General features: G+C 34.1%; 2 protein-coding genes across 2 annotated transcripts; one reads left to right on the top strand and one right to left on the bottom strand.

Moving 5' to 3' along the window:
* Positions 1 to 432: 432 nt before the first annotated feature.
* LOC111989710 (trimethyltridecatetraene synthase) lies at positions 433 to 2,570 on the bottom strand. The gene is made up of 2 exons (XM_024021506.2): positions 1,640 to 2,570; positions 433 to 1,153 (listed from the first exon to the last, which is right to left on the bottom strand). The coding sequence occupies exons 1-2, from the start codon at positions 2,549 to 2,551 to the stop codon at positions 530 to 532; spliced, it is 1,536 nt and encodes a 511-aa protein (XP_023877274.1). The 5' UTR covers positions 2,552 to 2,570; the 3' UTR covers positions 433 to 529.
* Positions 2,571 to 4,913: 2,343 nt separating this feature from the next.
* On the top strand, positions 4,914 to 6,323 carry LOC112005329 (uncharacterized). The gene has a single exon (XM_024037579.1). The coding sequence runs from the start codon at positions 4,914 to 4,916 to the stop codon at positions 6,321 to 6,323; it is 1,410 nt and encodes a 469-aa protein (XP_023893347.1).
* Positions 6,324 to 15,379: the final 9,056 nt, after the last annotated feature.

Genomic DNA, 15,379 nt, shown 5'->3' with positions numbered 1-15,379 from the left:
CAAGAAGAGTTTGCTATTTTGTTTAACCCCCTACCCCTGATATTGTAACTTCTGTTAATGAAGACGCTACTGGTCTTTATTATGTAAGGCGTGTTGCCAATACCTTGCCTTTCATGGCTAGCTAAGTTTTAATCCATATTCCTTTTAACCCAAAAAATAAATAAATAAATAAAATAAAGAATACATAAATTTATTTTTTCTTGAGTTGTTTTGAAACTAAAAGTATTGAACTTGAAAGACATACATTTTTGTTCACGATTGGGCAACCTAAACACTATGAACCTTGTAGTGTTGATTCACTAAAAAATTTAGTTTGTTATATAAAATAATATTTATTTTGTTTACTATATTTTAAATGAAGCCCCTTCAAAACTAACTTATTGTTTAAGATTTTATTCCTACTAACACAAAGCATTGGTACATGATGACTATGACACATTGTGCTTTACCATGGGCGAACAACATAGATTAGAAATCCTTCGTACCAAAAGAGTTGGCAACAGAAAAAATATTACACATTAATTCACTACTAATAAAGATTAAGTGGGAGTCGAGGCTCTACTACTGCTACCAGTGGAAATTTCCGAGGTGTTGCCAATCCATAAACTTCATCCATGCCTAAATCTTCAACTTTCATATTTTCTGGTAATTTCCAGTTAAATCCATGTAACAAATTAGCCAAACTAGAGCTAATCATCTTTAGTCCAAGGCTGTAGCCAGGGCACATTCTCCTCCCAGAACCAAATGGCAATAGCTCAAAATTTTGTCCCTTCACATCAATATCCTTTCCTAGGAATCTCTCTGGGCAAAACTCTTCAGGTGCATCCCATATTGAAGGATTTCTCCCCATACTCCATGTGTTTATGAAAATTCTAGTACCTTTGCGGATTTCATAACCAGCTATATTGCAATCTTCAAGAGCTAAATGTGGTGCAAGCAATACAGCCACAGGGTGCTTTCTCATTGTCTCTTTCATAATTGCATTAATATAAGGAAGTTGTGGAATGTCTCTCTCTTCCACCCATCTGTCTCTCCCAATTACTTTATCAAGCTCTTCAGTAGCCTTTTTGATGAGGTGTGGTTGCTTTAAGAGTTCAGACATTGCCCATTCCACAGTTGTTGCAGAGGTATCTGTGCCTCCAGCTATTAGGTCCTGAATTTGATGCACAAAATTAAAAGATTGTGAATTGATGGTAATGACTAGGGGCAACTAAAACTTGAAACTTGAAAGCTAAGGCCAAACTGTTTTGAATCTCTTTTAAGTGTAACCTATACACAAACATGAGAGAGAGAGAGAGAGAGAGAGAGAGAGAGAGAGAGAGTTTGTAGAAAATAAGATGTAGACATCTTATGACTTAATTAAAACCAAGTATCTTAGGTAAGATCCGTTTCACTGGAACCTTGTTGTGGATTGCCTGAATTGCGCCAATTATATAATATACGTGTGCTTGCATGGTCAAAACATAGATAGAAGGCATATTTAGAAAGCTTTTTCACATGCCTTTCCAAAAAGTAAAAAGTAAAGTTCAATCAAGCCAAAAATAAGAAGACACCCCCCCCCCCCCCAAAACTCCCCCCCCCAAAACAAAAAAAAAAAGACAAAAATAAGAATATTAAACTAGAAAGGTGATTGTATTACCTGAGTAAACCCTTTTACGCTCTCATAGGTGAGCTTAACATCAAGATTAGGATAATCAGCCATCTGCAATAGTAAATCCACCATGTCCTTGGGCTCAAAATCCTTCTTTCCTTCCCTCCTTGCCTTGTGTTCATCAAACACATGGTCATGGAATCGATCGAGCTTTTTCTTTAAAGCCTTCATTCGCTTAACGTACCCTTGCAAGTCCAAGAAATTGATCCATGGTATCCAATCTCCTATATTTAACACCCCATTCAGCAAGAACAACTCATCTAATATTACTTGGAACTCTTCTAGTGTAACTATTGAAGTCTCATCTTTGGACTCACTAAAATACTTCTTGCCTAATACAATTCTGCTTATAATACTTAGAGTAAGACGCGAAAGATGGTCTTTTAGCATAACTGGCTTCCCTGACATGCTGCAAAGGCGTGACATAAAAACATGTCTTTCGTCAACACGAATGTACTCATAGGACTCGAGTCGTTTTGAGCTAAAGAGCTCGGAGAGGTAAATCTTACGCCCTTGGCGCCAATATGGTCCATAAGGTGCCCATGTGATATTGAGATAGTTATAAGTAGTATGCTTGCCAGCAGCAGTTTGGGGTCTAGAGGCAAAGACATGGTCATGTGTCTTTAGGAATTGTTTTGCCACTTCTGCTGATGAGGCAACCACAACAGGAAAGGATCCAAACTTGAGTTGCATAATAGGTCCATATTTTTTAGACAATTTGTGAAGGGATTGGTGAGGAAGTGGGCCAATAAGGTCTAGATTTCCTATGATAGGCCAAGGTGTAGGACCTGGTGGAGATTTTTGCTTGTGATATTGAAAATGGGATTTTTTAGAGAATAATAAGAGTAGAGCAGCTAGCAATGCCATTGCTAAAACAACCAACCAAGAAGAAAACTCCATTGCTGGGATTTTTGTGACTGTACTGATAAGTGAGTTTGGTTCGGTTGGGGGGTTTATATTTTAGCATAATTTAATACTCACTAGTTAACCGTCCTTGTTACACACTGCTGCACATGGGACTACATCACCATGTTCACTATATTTTTATATAAGCATGTAACATGTGAATGTTGGGTGACAAAATGTGTAGGGCCCGCGCTAAGTATGACCAATTAAAAGGAGCAAGTTGGCCTCAATTGTACTAAACTCCATGTGTGCTTAAACGTGATACTCTTCTTTTTTTTTTTTTTTTTTCCTTCCCCCCCCCCCCCCCCCCCAAAGTTAAAAAAAAAAATTTAGAGCAGGTAAACTAAGAATTGGTCCCACATGAAAAATTATTTGGCCCCCCATTTGTCGATGTTTAGTGTTCCTTACAAAGTTGCTTTTCATCTTTTAATATTTTTTCTCATTTATTATTAGTCTTGACTGTTGAAACTCATTCATGTGTCAAACCATTGACTTGATTAGAAGTTTTACTTTTTTAATTCCCAAGCTTCAATATATTTTTCTGATTTGGTGTGAATTGATATTGCTCTTTATTGTTATTATATTGCTCTATGTTGTAAGTTGAGATTGTTGTCCGCATCTATTGCTATTTGCTAGTAAATGTTGCTCTCTGTTACCGATTATACCTGTTGCTATTTTTCCTCCTTTTTTTTTTCTACTCTATTTTGTTGTGGCCATTCTTTTGGCTTTGTATTCTTTCTTTTCTTTGTATAAAATTTATAATTTTGTCTCAAAAAAGAGTGCTGAGCTTATTTTATATTTTCTTTTAGATGTAATTGTTATATTTATATTTAATTTCTTGAATGGTTTCAACTTATGGTTGTTAAAAGGACTAAGAGAAACTTAGAAGGGAAAATGAACTTAAGATACTTAATTGGTCATTTAGTTTTTTTAAGTGCTAATAAGAATTACATTGATTAAACCAATGCACAAAAACATATATGTAGTATTTTGAGTTTTTCTTGAATTGTGACTCACTACGAGATAGTTTAACCTCGGCTCTCCCAAACAAAAATTTCTAGCTCCGCCCCTGCTTAAACGTGATACTACTTTATTAAATATCCACTTTAAAAATGTTCGAAATCTATGGCAGTTAGAGATTTCATGATGATACACGATTTTAGATATAAATATATCCACTTTAAAAATGCTCGAATCTAGATTGAGATTCACCACATGAAATGTGCCGAGTTAAAAATAAAAATTAGCAGCCGCTATGTGAATAAAATATTTATATTAACATGTTAAAGTCATAGATAGAGTTGATCCTTATCCAATAACGTGATTTTGTAACAAAGCACTCTTTAAATCTAGCGGATACCATTGGTGCTGAGTCTGCAGACCAAGCTGGCAATTAGTTATGCTGCGTAAGTATATAACTGTGCCTTATCGAATTGACTGGCAGAGTAGACTACTAGTACAGAGGAGAGGGCCTAACCCTTTTGGTTGGGTGGATTTTAAGGAGGATAAAAAAAATAATAATAATAAAAAGAGAAAATGGGAAGAGAATAAATTTTGGTTCTGTTTGGATTGAATTTATTATTATTGAAAATTAAAAACTGAAAACTGAAAATATTGTAGCAAAATAATTTTTAAATGTGTGAATAGTACCATGAGACCTATTTTTAATATTTTTTAGTGCGTGAACAGTGCTGTAAATAGTAATAAACAGTGTGTGAACAGTATTTTTTGTCCCCTGCACAGTGAACCCATGTGAGGTTATTGTTCACACACTAAAAAAAAAAAAAAAAAAAGGAAAACGTGAAACGCAGACGCAGGATTCAGCTGAATCCAAACACATACTTTGTGGGTATTCGGTTGAATGGAGGAAAATGTGAAGCCTAAGTGTTCTATCTCCAAGCCCACCAAAATAATATCTCCCCGATTTAGGGAGAAAATAAAAAGAAAAAGAGTAATTACAGTCAAATTACTGAACTACTCCTTTCATGTTTTGGTTGTTTCTTACCTTTTTTTTTTTTTTTTTCCTTCCTGGGTATGATCCGCATACTGCTTCCCTTGCTTTTGAATTGGGCATGTTTTTTATACTATAACAAACTTGGGTGATTGCCTTTTTATTTGTTGGTGGTTTTCCTTTTTATTAAAAAAAAATGGGCATTAATCAAAAATTGCTTGGGTTAGTTGGAAGAAGATGTGCAAATCCAAACTTTTTGGTGGCATGGGTTTCCGAAACCTACACGCCTTCAATCTTGCTATGCTTGCAAAACAAGGGTGGAGGATCCTCACAAATCCAAACTCTTTGGTTGCTCGGGTTTTCAGAGCTAAATATTTTCCCTATGATGATATACTAAGCGCAAAGATGGGAAGCAATCCTAGCTATGCTTGGCGAAGCATTCATAATAGTCTGGGGATTCTTAAGGAAGGAACTAGATGGAGAGTGGGGAACGGTAGGCGGATCCACATTTGGGATGATAGATGGCTTCCAACACCCACCACCTTTAAGGTGATCTCACCTCCGGTGGAGTTTGGCAATTTCCCTATGGTCGCCTCTCTCATTGATGAGGACACAAAGTGGTGGAAATCCGATTTGGTGAGGTCTATCTTCCTACCTTTTGAAGCCGATTCAATTCTCAAGATTCCTATCAGCTATAACCTCCCTGATGATCAGCTCATTTGGCTGGGCAACAAAAGGGGTTCTTTCTCTGTGAAGAGTGCTTCTTATATTGCAATGAGAATTGCTGAGGCTAACTGCATGGGTGAAAGTATCACTGTGCATTCCCAACCCCCTTTCTGGAAAAAAATTTGGCACCTTAACGTTCCTCCAAAAGTCTGGATCTTCGCTTGGCGTGTATGTAATAATGGTCTTCCAACTATGCTTGCTCTCCGGTGTAGAGGCCTAAACTCTTCTGGGTTCTGTCCGCTTTGCGACAAGGAATTAGAATCCATCCAACATGCTCTCTTCCTTTGTCCTCACGCTAAATGTACTTGGGCTACCTGGCTGGACTGCCCTTTGAACTTGACCTCCATCAATGATGACATTATGAACATTGCTGCCAAGTTTATTGATTTGGGAAAGCTTCATGACTTAGACTTATTTTTTATGGTGGCTTGGTCTATCTGGGGAAATAGGAATCAGGCCTTTCACAATGATGCAACCATCCCACCATCTCAAGTCTGGGAGTCCGCGAGAAGGGCCTTGTTTGACTTTAACGCTGCTCGGCAAGATCATCTTCCTCCCCTCTCCCATGCAAGCCTTCTTTGGGCTACACCGCCACCTGGGTTTCATAAGATTAATGTTGATGGAGCGATGGATGAGGGGGTTGGTTGCTCCGGCATTGGTGTTATCATTAGGGACTCCTCTGGGGCTGTGATTGGGGCCCTTAGCAAAGTCCTCCCAGTGAGCCTCAATGCTGAAGTTACTGAAGCATTCGCGCTCCTCAATGGGGTGCTTTTTGCGCTGGAGTTGCAGATAAGTCAAGCCATTTTTGAATCTGATGCGTTGTCCATTATCCTTGCCTTATCCTCTCATGAGTCTGGGGGCGAGCTTGGCCACATCCTTGAGGACATCATGTCGGCTTCATGCTCATTTAGTCACTGCACCTTCCACCACCTGAAACGCGATGGCAACAAAGCTGCTCACTCATTGGCTAGAGAAGCAAAACTTTTTGGCCAAACTAAAGTTTGGAAAGGAACCCCTCCCCAATGCCTTCTGCAAATTCTGCGTGATGATATGTTGTCCTCTCTTCCTTTTTTGGGCTCTGCTCACTGATGTATGGTTGTGATTAGTTTTATGTGTTTCTGCTTCTACAGATCCTTGTATGTCTGTTTCAGCTCTTACTGGTTTAATGAAGTTCATATCCTCTTTCAAAAAAAAATGGCCATTATTTTTTAATAAGAGATATGAGTAAATTTATACAAATTCTATTTTCTATCCTCCCATTTTTCTTCACAATCAAACAAAAAAGTTTTTCATCCCTCAACTTTTCCACCCTCCCAACCAAACATTAATTAGAGAAATTAAAATCTTTTTTATCCTCCCACTTTTTCATCCCCTTCCAATTTTCAATCCTCCTACTTTTTCATCCTCCCAACCAAATAGACCCTTAGCCTTCGGCGCCCCCACTATGTTCACTGATGGGGCCGACTCATCAGTGTTTTAGCAATAATTATTTCATATATTGAATATGTACATTTTTTCTCTCATATAGTTTGTAGATCTCACCATTTGTCATGAAAGTTTTTAAGTCTTCTATAGTAAAATTGATAGGTGTGGCCAAGTTACCATTGTTTTAGCAAATAACTATATCATGAATCGAATATATACATCCTTCCTCTCATAATGTGTAAATCTCATCATTTGTCATGATAGTTTGTGAAGTCGCAGAAGCCTAAAGAAAAGCACACACGATACTCTCTTGATGGAACAGAAACTAAACTATTAGTTCTTGGTAGTAAACCTCAAATTCACGAGGGGTTCCTAAAATCCACAAGGTGATAGGTCTGGAATCCACCAGAGAATACAATAGACACAAGTCTGAATTTTTATTGATAATAAACTATAAACTGAATTGTCTTTGGAGGGAACAATGCGTTTAAATAGTAAAAACAAAACCTAGGGCAACTAGAAACCCTAAGGCGGCTACAAAAGCATATTAAACCCTAATTTGACTAAACAACATTAAAAACTCCTAAAAACAAGGAAATAAATTCCCTAAACCTAAAAGAATGAAAATTACATAAAAATGCCAAATATAAAAGATTACAGAAATTAATTAAAATATTTTGTCCTACATCAGTTTGTAAGCCTTCTATAAAGTTGTGATTTACAACTATATTTTATGTTGGCTTTATTCCATGACAAAAAGTGTTGTAATTATTTTAATTTTATTTCCTTGTATTTTTGTGAGATTTATTTATAACGGGTTTAGTATTAAGTGCTGGAGATATGATCAAGACAGCTAAAAGTCACATGAGGAGCGCATGACTGGAAGCTAAAGAGTTATGTCAGGCTGTCAGTTTCGCAAGTACTTTGCAAGTAAGGCCTTTCCACAAGATACCTGCGAAACATTCTACCTAGAGGATTTTAAGTGTGACTTTCTTACCCTTCACCCATACTATATACACCATCATTACCCACAAAAGTATGAGAGGCCATTCAGAGGGAAAAAAACCTTAGATAGGTTTTCTACAACACACACACCCATCCGAGAGAGCTATTCATCCTTAATGAGAAATCATTCTAGCTCTACTCATTCCCTCTCCCATTATCATACCATTGAGAGGAGATTTGTACCCAAATTCAACTCACACATATTCAGCGTGTAAAGAGTATTTTGGAGCTTGGGAAGCTTTGGGGATTTGCCAAAAGAAGCCGATGAGGCTTGGCAGATGCAATCGGGCGTATTGCGAGATCTGGAAAGCTAGAGAAGACGTGACTCTAAGAAGTCCGTTAGTAGTAGGAGCTTGGAGGGCTCAAGTACATTGGGTAGACTAAGCTTTGAGGGTTTTTTATTATTCATGTACTCCAACTTTATTCTCTAGTGGATCAATTTACTGCTTAGAGGGTGATGGAAAGGTTTTTCGCCGAGTTCTTCAGTTTCCTCTTCGATAACACGTCTTGGTGTTATCTTGTGGTTGCATCTCTCTTCCTTACTCTTGTGCTTTACTTGTATTGTTTGTTATTCATGTTTATGCACTAGAGTAGTTATCGGTTTATTGCGCTTCATTTACTATTATTCCGCACTTAGATAAGTTAGAGTAAAAGCAATCTAGTCGTAATTTTTAATTGGGGGTCTAAACAAGTTCTTGTGTTTTCACACAAATCCGAGCTTTCATCTTCTATTGTCAAATGATAATATCTTTAACATTTTCCTCATAATTATAGGTGATATGCTCCTTTTCTAAAGTATACAGCAAACCCATGCATATATTTATTTTATAAGAATATAATGTAAAATTTGTAGGTTAAATAGTGAATGTGTTATTTAAAAGTATTTTCTATTTTTATAAATTTTATGTAATAAGAAATAAAATGTATTTTTCATTTAACAACAATACATAGTAATATATAATAAAAAGTAACTTTAATAAAAATATTTAAATTACATAATTATAATATTATTTTATATAAATGGAGAAGATATTATTAAAACAATTTTTAATTTGAATATATTCAAAAATCTTTATAAAAAAAATATACACTCTCATTCCATGGAACACATGTAACATTTTATATTAAATTTAAATTATTATATAAGTTTAGACTTGTAGGTTTTTTTTTTTTCCAAATATAAGTATAATGCTTATATTATTGAAACTTGAATTTTAAGGTAATCTTTTGAATATTTATCATTTTTTTTTATTGCTTTTTTAGGACCCATGTCTCTAATTTCTAACACCTATTTTATTTGAATCTTTTTGCCCAAAACTAAATAGTTTGACCCTAATAGAATAAAATTCAATACTTTTCAACCCAAAAATTAAGAGAAAAAAAATGAAATGTTGATACCAAAACTAAAAAGCCAACCAACAAAGAGAATCAACATTAAGGCCCAATTAGTCCAAAATAGACCGAATTGACAAAAGTGAATTGAAATTGACCGAATGGACTGAAGTAGATCGAATTAAACTAAAGCGGATTGAATGGATTATTAGACCATCTATTAGATATACTAGTAAGTTGCCCGTGTGATGCATAGATAATATTGTAATACTTTATGTAAATTTTTTTTTTGAAAATTGTTTTATATATATATATATATATATATATATATTATAGCATATTTATTATAAAACTTTGTTAGTAAGAGTTCATCGTAAAAAGTAACAATTATAAAAATTGCACACACATATCTATTATAATTATTTTGTTCAAGTAATGAGTGTTGATACTTATTTTGAAAAAGCCCAACAACAGGAAGAAGTCCAGCAATATGAGCAGGAAAGAGTTAGCAGGATTGAGAGAAGGCCCATTAAGCCCGAGTAACAGGAATAATGGGTCATAGGCCCATAAAACAAACAAATGGGCCTTGAGGAAAGCAAATGCGCCCAAATGAGCTCAGAGAAAAAAGTAGTAAACCCATGGGCATTATGTGATATAGAAGAGTAAGAATGGGCCACAGCAGGCTCGAAGTAATGAATTAAGAAAGTAAGAGGTTAATGGAAAGCCCATGAACTCCAAGGATGAAGGACATGGTAATTCAGCTAGAGAAGCCCAAAAAAGTTAGTAAAAACCCATGAGAATGTAGAATTAGAAAATGGGCTGAGGATGCCCAAGGAAAAAGAAATGGGCCAAAGGAGCCCACCAGCAATGTAATGGGTCAAGAAAGCCCAAAGTAGCATAAGTATAAACCCAATGAAAAAACTAGGACATTGTAACCAATTGAGAGAAAAGTAAATAATAGGCCCGAAAGAGGCCCAACAGGCATGGATCAAATGACACCACAGTAGGAATAAAAAAGTGGGAGGATAGAAAAGTTTTTAGTTTTCTCTCATGGTGTTTGGTTTGAGAGTATAAAAGTGGAAAAATAGAAAATATCGTTTGTATAAATTTACTTTTATGCCCTTAATAGATTAAAAAAAAAAGTGTCCGCAATAGATAAAAAAATAAAAGTAACAAATAAAGGGTAAAAAAAAAAACAAATGAACAAAAAATAAAACACCGACAAAATGAACAATGCAGAAAAGGACTAAAAAAGATTAAAAAAAAATAATATGTCCACAACATTTTCACAGCAAATCCTATGTGATAGGTTGTTATGGGTTATTATTAGTAAGGTAGAAAAGCAATTTTAGTAATAAGTTCAAATTAGACCTAATAACATCTAACTACCTATGATTTGTTGTAAAAATGTTCTAAAAATGTTATGCACGTAGTACCTCTCATTATTAAATAAAAAAATGAATAATAAATAATAATAAAAAGACAAGCAATTGACACAGTACAAAAAATGACAAAATATGTATAAAAAAATTGCAAAAATTGAATGAAAAAAAAATTGCATAAATTGTGAATAGTAGTTAGTAGAGACCTAGTTTACCCAACACATTAGCACAGCACAGAGGTGTTTTTTGTCCAAACATTTTCTCTCTTGTTTTCTCCCCAATTTGGGGAGAAAACGTTTTGGTGGGCTCAGGGAAAAAAAACCCTGGCCTCACCAATTATTTTCCTCACTCCCTTCTAACCAGACACTCACTAAAAACATTATCTCTCTACTTTTCTTTCCTTTTTTTTTCATCCTTCTTATTTCACTTCCAACAAACATACTCTAAGGGTTGGGATTTGCAACAAAAGCTTTGTCAAAGTAAATTTGACACTCAAAAGATAAATATTTTGTCAAATACTTTGTGATAAATCTCACCACACTCAAACAAAATACTCAAATGAGTTATCAATAAAATAGAAGCTTTTATTGATGCTTAATATATTACACACATTTTGTTACACACACCGCTCATTGTTTCAATCAAAACAAATTAAACACTAGTATTTTATTTATAAAAAAAAAAATCCAATTTCGATTTTGCAATATTTCTAGCATTTTCTGAATGAAGAAACACTGTATCATGTGCTAGTTCTAACCAAACACCCACTAAAAACATTATCTCTCTACTTTTCTTTCTTTTTCTTCTTTCATCCTTCTTATTTCTCCTCAAACCAAACACACTCTAAGGGATGGGATTTCAAGCAGAAGCTTTGTCAAAATAAATTTGACTCTCAAAAGAGAAATATTTTGTCAAGAACTTTGTGAAAGATCTCACCACACTCAAATAAAATACACAAATGAGTTATCAATAAAATAGAAGCTTTTATTGATGCTTAATACATTACACACATTTTGTTACACACACCACTCATTGTTTCTCTCTTTCTATTTCATTTACACTTGTTGAATATTACTCTTTGTAGAAACAACACTTATTGAATTATCACACACTTCTTGCTATATTAGATACAATAATTCTATTGGATATAGGATGCCATTTACATTCCGCAGCGGTTTATTATTGGGTAATTCGGGAGTATACTACCTCCAGAACTACCTAATAAATTTCCTTCCGTCGCTAGTATTATATAGAACATACAAAAGAGACAACAAAACAAAGAATCAAATGTTTCCACCTAATGCTTTGTTAGGCTACAAATGAGGGAAGAGAAGACAAAAAAATAATAATAATAATAATAGAAAGGAAATGAGAAGGAAAATAAATAAATAAATAAATAAATCTCTTGTGTACATTTGGAAATGAGGAGACGAGGCGAAACGAAAAGAGAAGAATGAATTTTTCTTTCATTTGTTTGGATTGTAATAAAAAAGGATATGGAAAGAAAATACGTATTTTTTTACTTTTATGCTCATATAAATGTGAAAGATACATAAAAAGTATGAATAAATATGTAACTTCAAGACATATTATATTATATATATGGGCCCCAAGTTTTTAAAAACTATTGTCTCCTTTAAAATTCATCAAAATTGGGCCGATTACAAATTTGTAGCTCTCTCCCATGCTAACCAAACCGAAGAAATAATCACTTTTCAAACCATTTCTCTTCTCTTCCTCTCTCCTCTACGGTTATCAAACACACCATAAAAGTTATTCTTCAAAGTTGCAATTATTGAAATCCTGGAGAAGAAATTACAAAGACTTTACTACAGGCCTAATGGTCTAGAGTCGGTGACGACCCTACAAGACCAATGGTACATCCCACGTGTAGGCCTATCTCCATTGTGAAATCTTGGACTAATCAAGTTTTTTTCTATGAGAGAAAGAAAAAGACAAACATTGGGTAAATGCAGCCAAACATTTCATGAACCCTGCAACCACTTTCAAATTTTCAATCAAAACAAATTAAACTCTAGTATTTTTTTTTTATATAAAAAAAAAAATCCAATTCCGCTTTTTCGATATTTCCAACATTTTCTCAGCGAACAAACACTGCATCATGTGCTTGTTCTAACCGAACACCCACTAAAAACATTATCTCTCTACTTTTCTTTCCATTTTTTTCCATCCTTCATATTTCACCTCCAACCAAACCTACTCTAAAGGATGGGATTTGCAGTTGAACCTTTGTCAAAATAAATTTGACTTTCAAAAGAGAAATATTTTGTCAAGTACTTTGTGATAAATCTCAGCACACTCAAATAAAATACACAAATGAGTTATCAATAAAATAGAAGCTTTTATTGAGGCATAATATATTACACACATTTTGCTACACACACCACTCATTGTTCTCTCTTGTTATTTCCCTTACACTTGTGGAATATTACTCTTTGTAGAAACAACACTTATTGAATTATCACACACTTCTTACTATATTTGATACAATACTTCTATTGGATATAGGATATCTTTTACATTCCGCAGCGGTTTATTATTGGGTAATTCGGGAGTATAATCCCTCCCAAACTACCAAATAAATTTCCTTTCGCAGCTAGTGTTATATAGAACTTACAAAAGAGATGACAAAACAAAGCATCAAATGTTTCCACCTAATGCTTTGTTTGGCTACAAATGAGGAAAGAGAAGAAAAAAAAAGTACAATAGAAAGGAAATGAGAAAGAAAAGAAAAGAAAATAAATCTCTTGTGTACATTTGGAAATGAGGAGAGGAGGGGAAAAGAAAAGAGAAGAATGAATTTTTCTTTCATTTGTTTGGATTGTAATAAAAAAGGGTATGGAAAGAAAGTGTGTATTTTTTTTACTTTTATGCTCATATAAATGTGAAAGATGCAAAAAAATTATGAATAAATATGTAACTTCAAGACATATTATATTATATATATGTGCCCCAAGTTTTTAAAAACTATTGTCTCCTTTCAAATTCATCCAAATTAAGCTGATTGCAAATTTGTAGCTCTCTCCCATGCTATCCAAATCTGAGAAATGATCACTTTTCAAACAATTACTCTTCTCTTCCTCTCTCCTCTAGGGTTATCAAATACACCGTAAAAGTTATTCTACAAAGTTGCAATTATTGAAATCATGGAGAAGAAAATACAAAGACTTTATTGCAAGCCTAGTCGATGATGACTCTACAAGACCAATGGTACATCCCACATGTAGGCCTATCTCTAGTGTGAAAACTTGGACTAAACAAGTTTTTTTTCTATGAGAGAAAGAAAAAGACAAACATGTGCAAAATGCTGCCATACTTTTCATGAACTTGCTGCCACTTTCAAATTTTCAATCAAAACAAATTAAACTCTAGTATTATTTTTTTTAATATAAAAAATCCAATTCCGCTTTTTCGATATTTCCAGCGTTTTCTCAGTGAACAAACACTGTATCATGTGCTTGTTCTAACTGAACACCCACTAAAAACATTATCTCTCTACTTTTCTTTTCATTTTTTTTTCATCCTTCTTATTTCACCTCCAACCAAACATACTCTAAAGGATGGGATTTGCAGTGGAAGCTTTGTCAAAATAAATTTGACTTTCAAAAGAGAAATATTTTGTCAAGTACTTTGTGATAAATCTCAGCACACTCAAATAAAATACACAAATGAGTTATCAATAAAATAGAAGCTTTTATTGATGCATAATATATTACACACATTTTGCTACACACATCACCCATTGTTTCTCTCTTGCTATTTCCCTTACACTCGCAGAATATTACTCTTTGTAGAAACAACACCTATTGAATTATCACACACTTCTTGCTATATTAGCTAGATACAATACTTCTATTGGATATAGGATGTCTTTTACATTTCACAGCGGTTTATTATTGGGTAACTCGGGAGTACACTCCCTCGCAAACTACCAAATGAATTTCCTTTTGCGGCTAGTATTTTATAGAACATACAAAAGAGACTACAAAACAAAGCATCAAATGTTTCCACCTAATGCTTTGTTTGGCAGCAAATGAGGGAAGAGAAGAAAAAAAAAAGAATAATAGAAAGGAAATAAGAAGGAAAGAAAAGAAATTAAATCTCTTGTGTACATTTGGAAATGAGGAGAGGAGGGGAAAGAAAAGAGAAGAATGAATTTTTCTTTCATTTGTTTGGATTGTAATAAAAAATGATATGGAAAGAAAATGTGTATTTTTTTACTTTTATGCTCATATTAATGTGAAAGATGCATAAAATTTATGAATAAATATGTAACTTCAAGACATATTATGTTATATATATGGGCCCGAGTTTTTAAAAACTATTGTCTCCTATAAAATTCATCCAAATTGGGTAGATTGCAAATTTGTAGCTCCCTCCCATGCTAACCAAACCAAAGAAATGATCACTTTTCAAACCATTTCTCTTCTCTTTCCCTCTCCTCTAGGGCTATCAAACACACTATAAAAGTTATTCTACAAATTAGCAATTATTGAAATCATGGAGAGAAAATACAAAGACTTTACTGCAGGCCTAATGGTCTAGAGTCGGTGATGACTCTACAAGACCGATGGTACATCCCACATGTAGGCCTATCTCTAATGTGAAAACTTGGACTAACAAAGTTTTTGTCAATGAGAGAAAGAAAAAGACAGACATGTGCAAAATGCAATCTTACTTTTCATGAACCTTGAAACCCCTTTCAAATTTTCAATCAAAAAGAATTAAACACTAGTATCTTTTTTTATAAAAAAAATCAAATTCTGCTTGTTCAATATTTCCATCGTTTTCTAAGCGGAGAAACACCGCATCTTGTGCTTGTTCTAACCAAACACACACTAAAAACATTATCTCTCTACTTTTTCTTTCCTTTTTTTTTTTTTTTTTTTCATCCTTCTTATTTCATCTCAAACCAAACATACTCTAAGGAATGGGATTTGCAGTGGAAGCTTTTTCAAAATAAATTTGACTTTCAAAAGA

This window comes from Quercus suber, unplaced genomic scaffold (assembly GCF_002906115.3).
Source record: "Quercus suber isolate HL8 unplaced genomic scaffold, Cork oak 2.0 scaffold_15, whole genome shotgun sequence".
NCBI lineage: Eukaryota > Viridiplantae > Streptophyta > Magnoliopsida > Fagales > Fagaceae > Quercus > Quercus suber.
Note: the sequence above shows the minus strand (reverse complement) of the source record. Positions and strands in the feature narration are given on the sequence as shown.

What these genes read in the sequence shown, in the direction of transcription:
- LOC112005329 (XM_024037579.1), top strand. Translation starts at nt 4,914, where the DNA reads ATGGGAAGCAATCCTAGCTATGCTTGGCGAAGCATTCATAATAGTCTG.
- LOC111989710 (XM_024021506.2), bottom strand. Translation starts at nt 2,551, where the DNA reads ATGGAGTTTTCTTCTTGGTTGGTTGTTTTAGCAATGGCATTGCTAGCT. An exon ending in GCGTAAAAGGGTTTACTCAG is followed by an intron (nt 1,154 to 1,639) that starts GTAATACAATCA and finishes CATCAAATTCAG; the next exon opens with GACCTAATAGCTGGAGGCAC.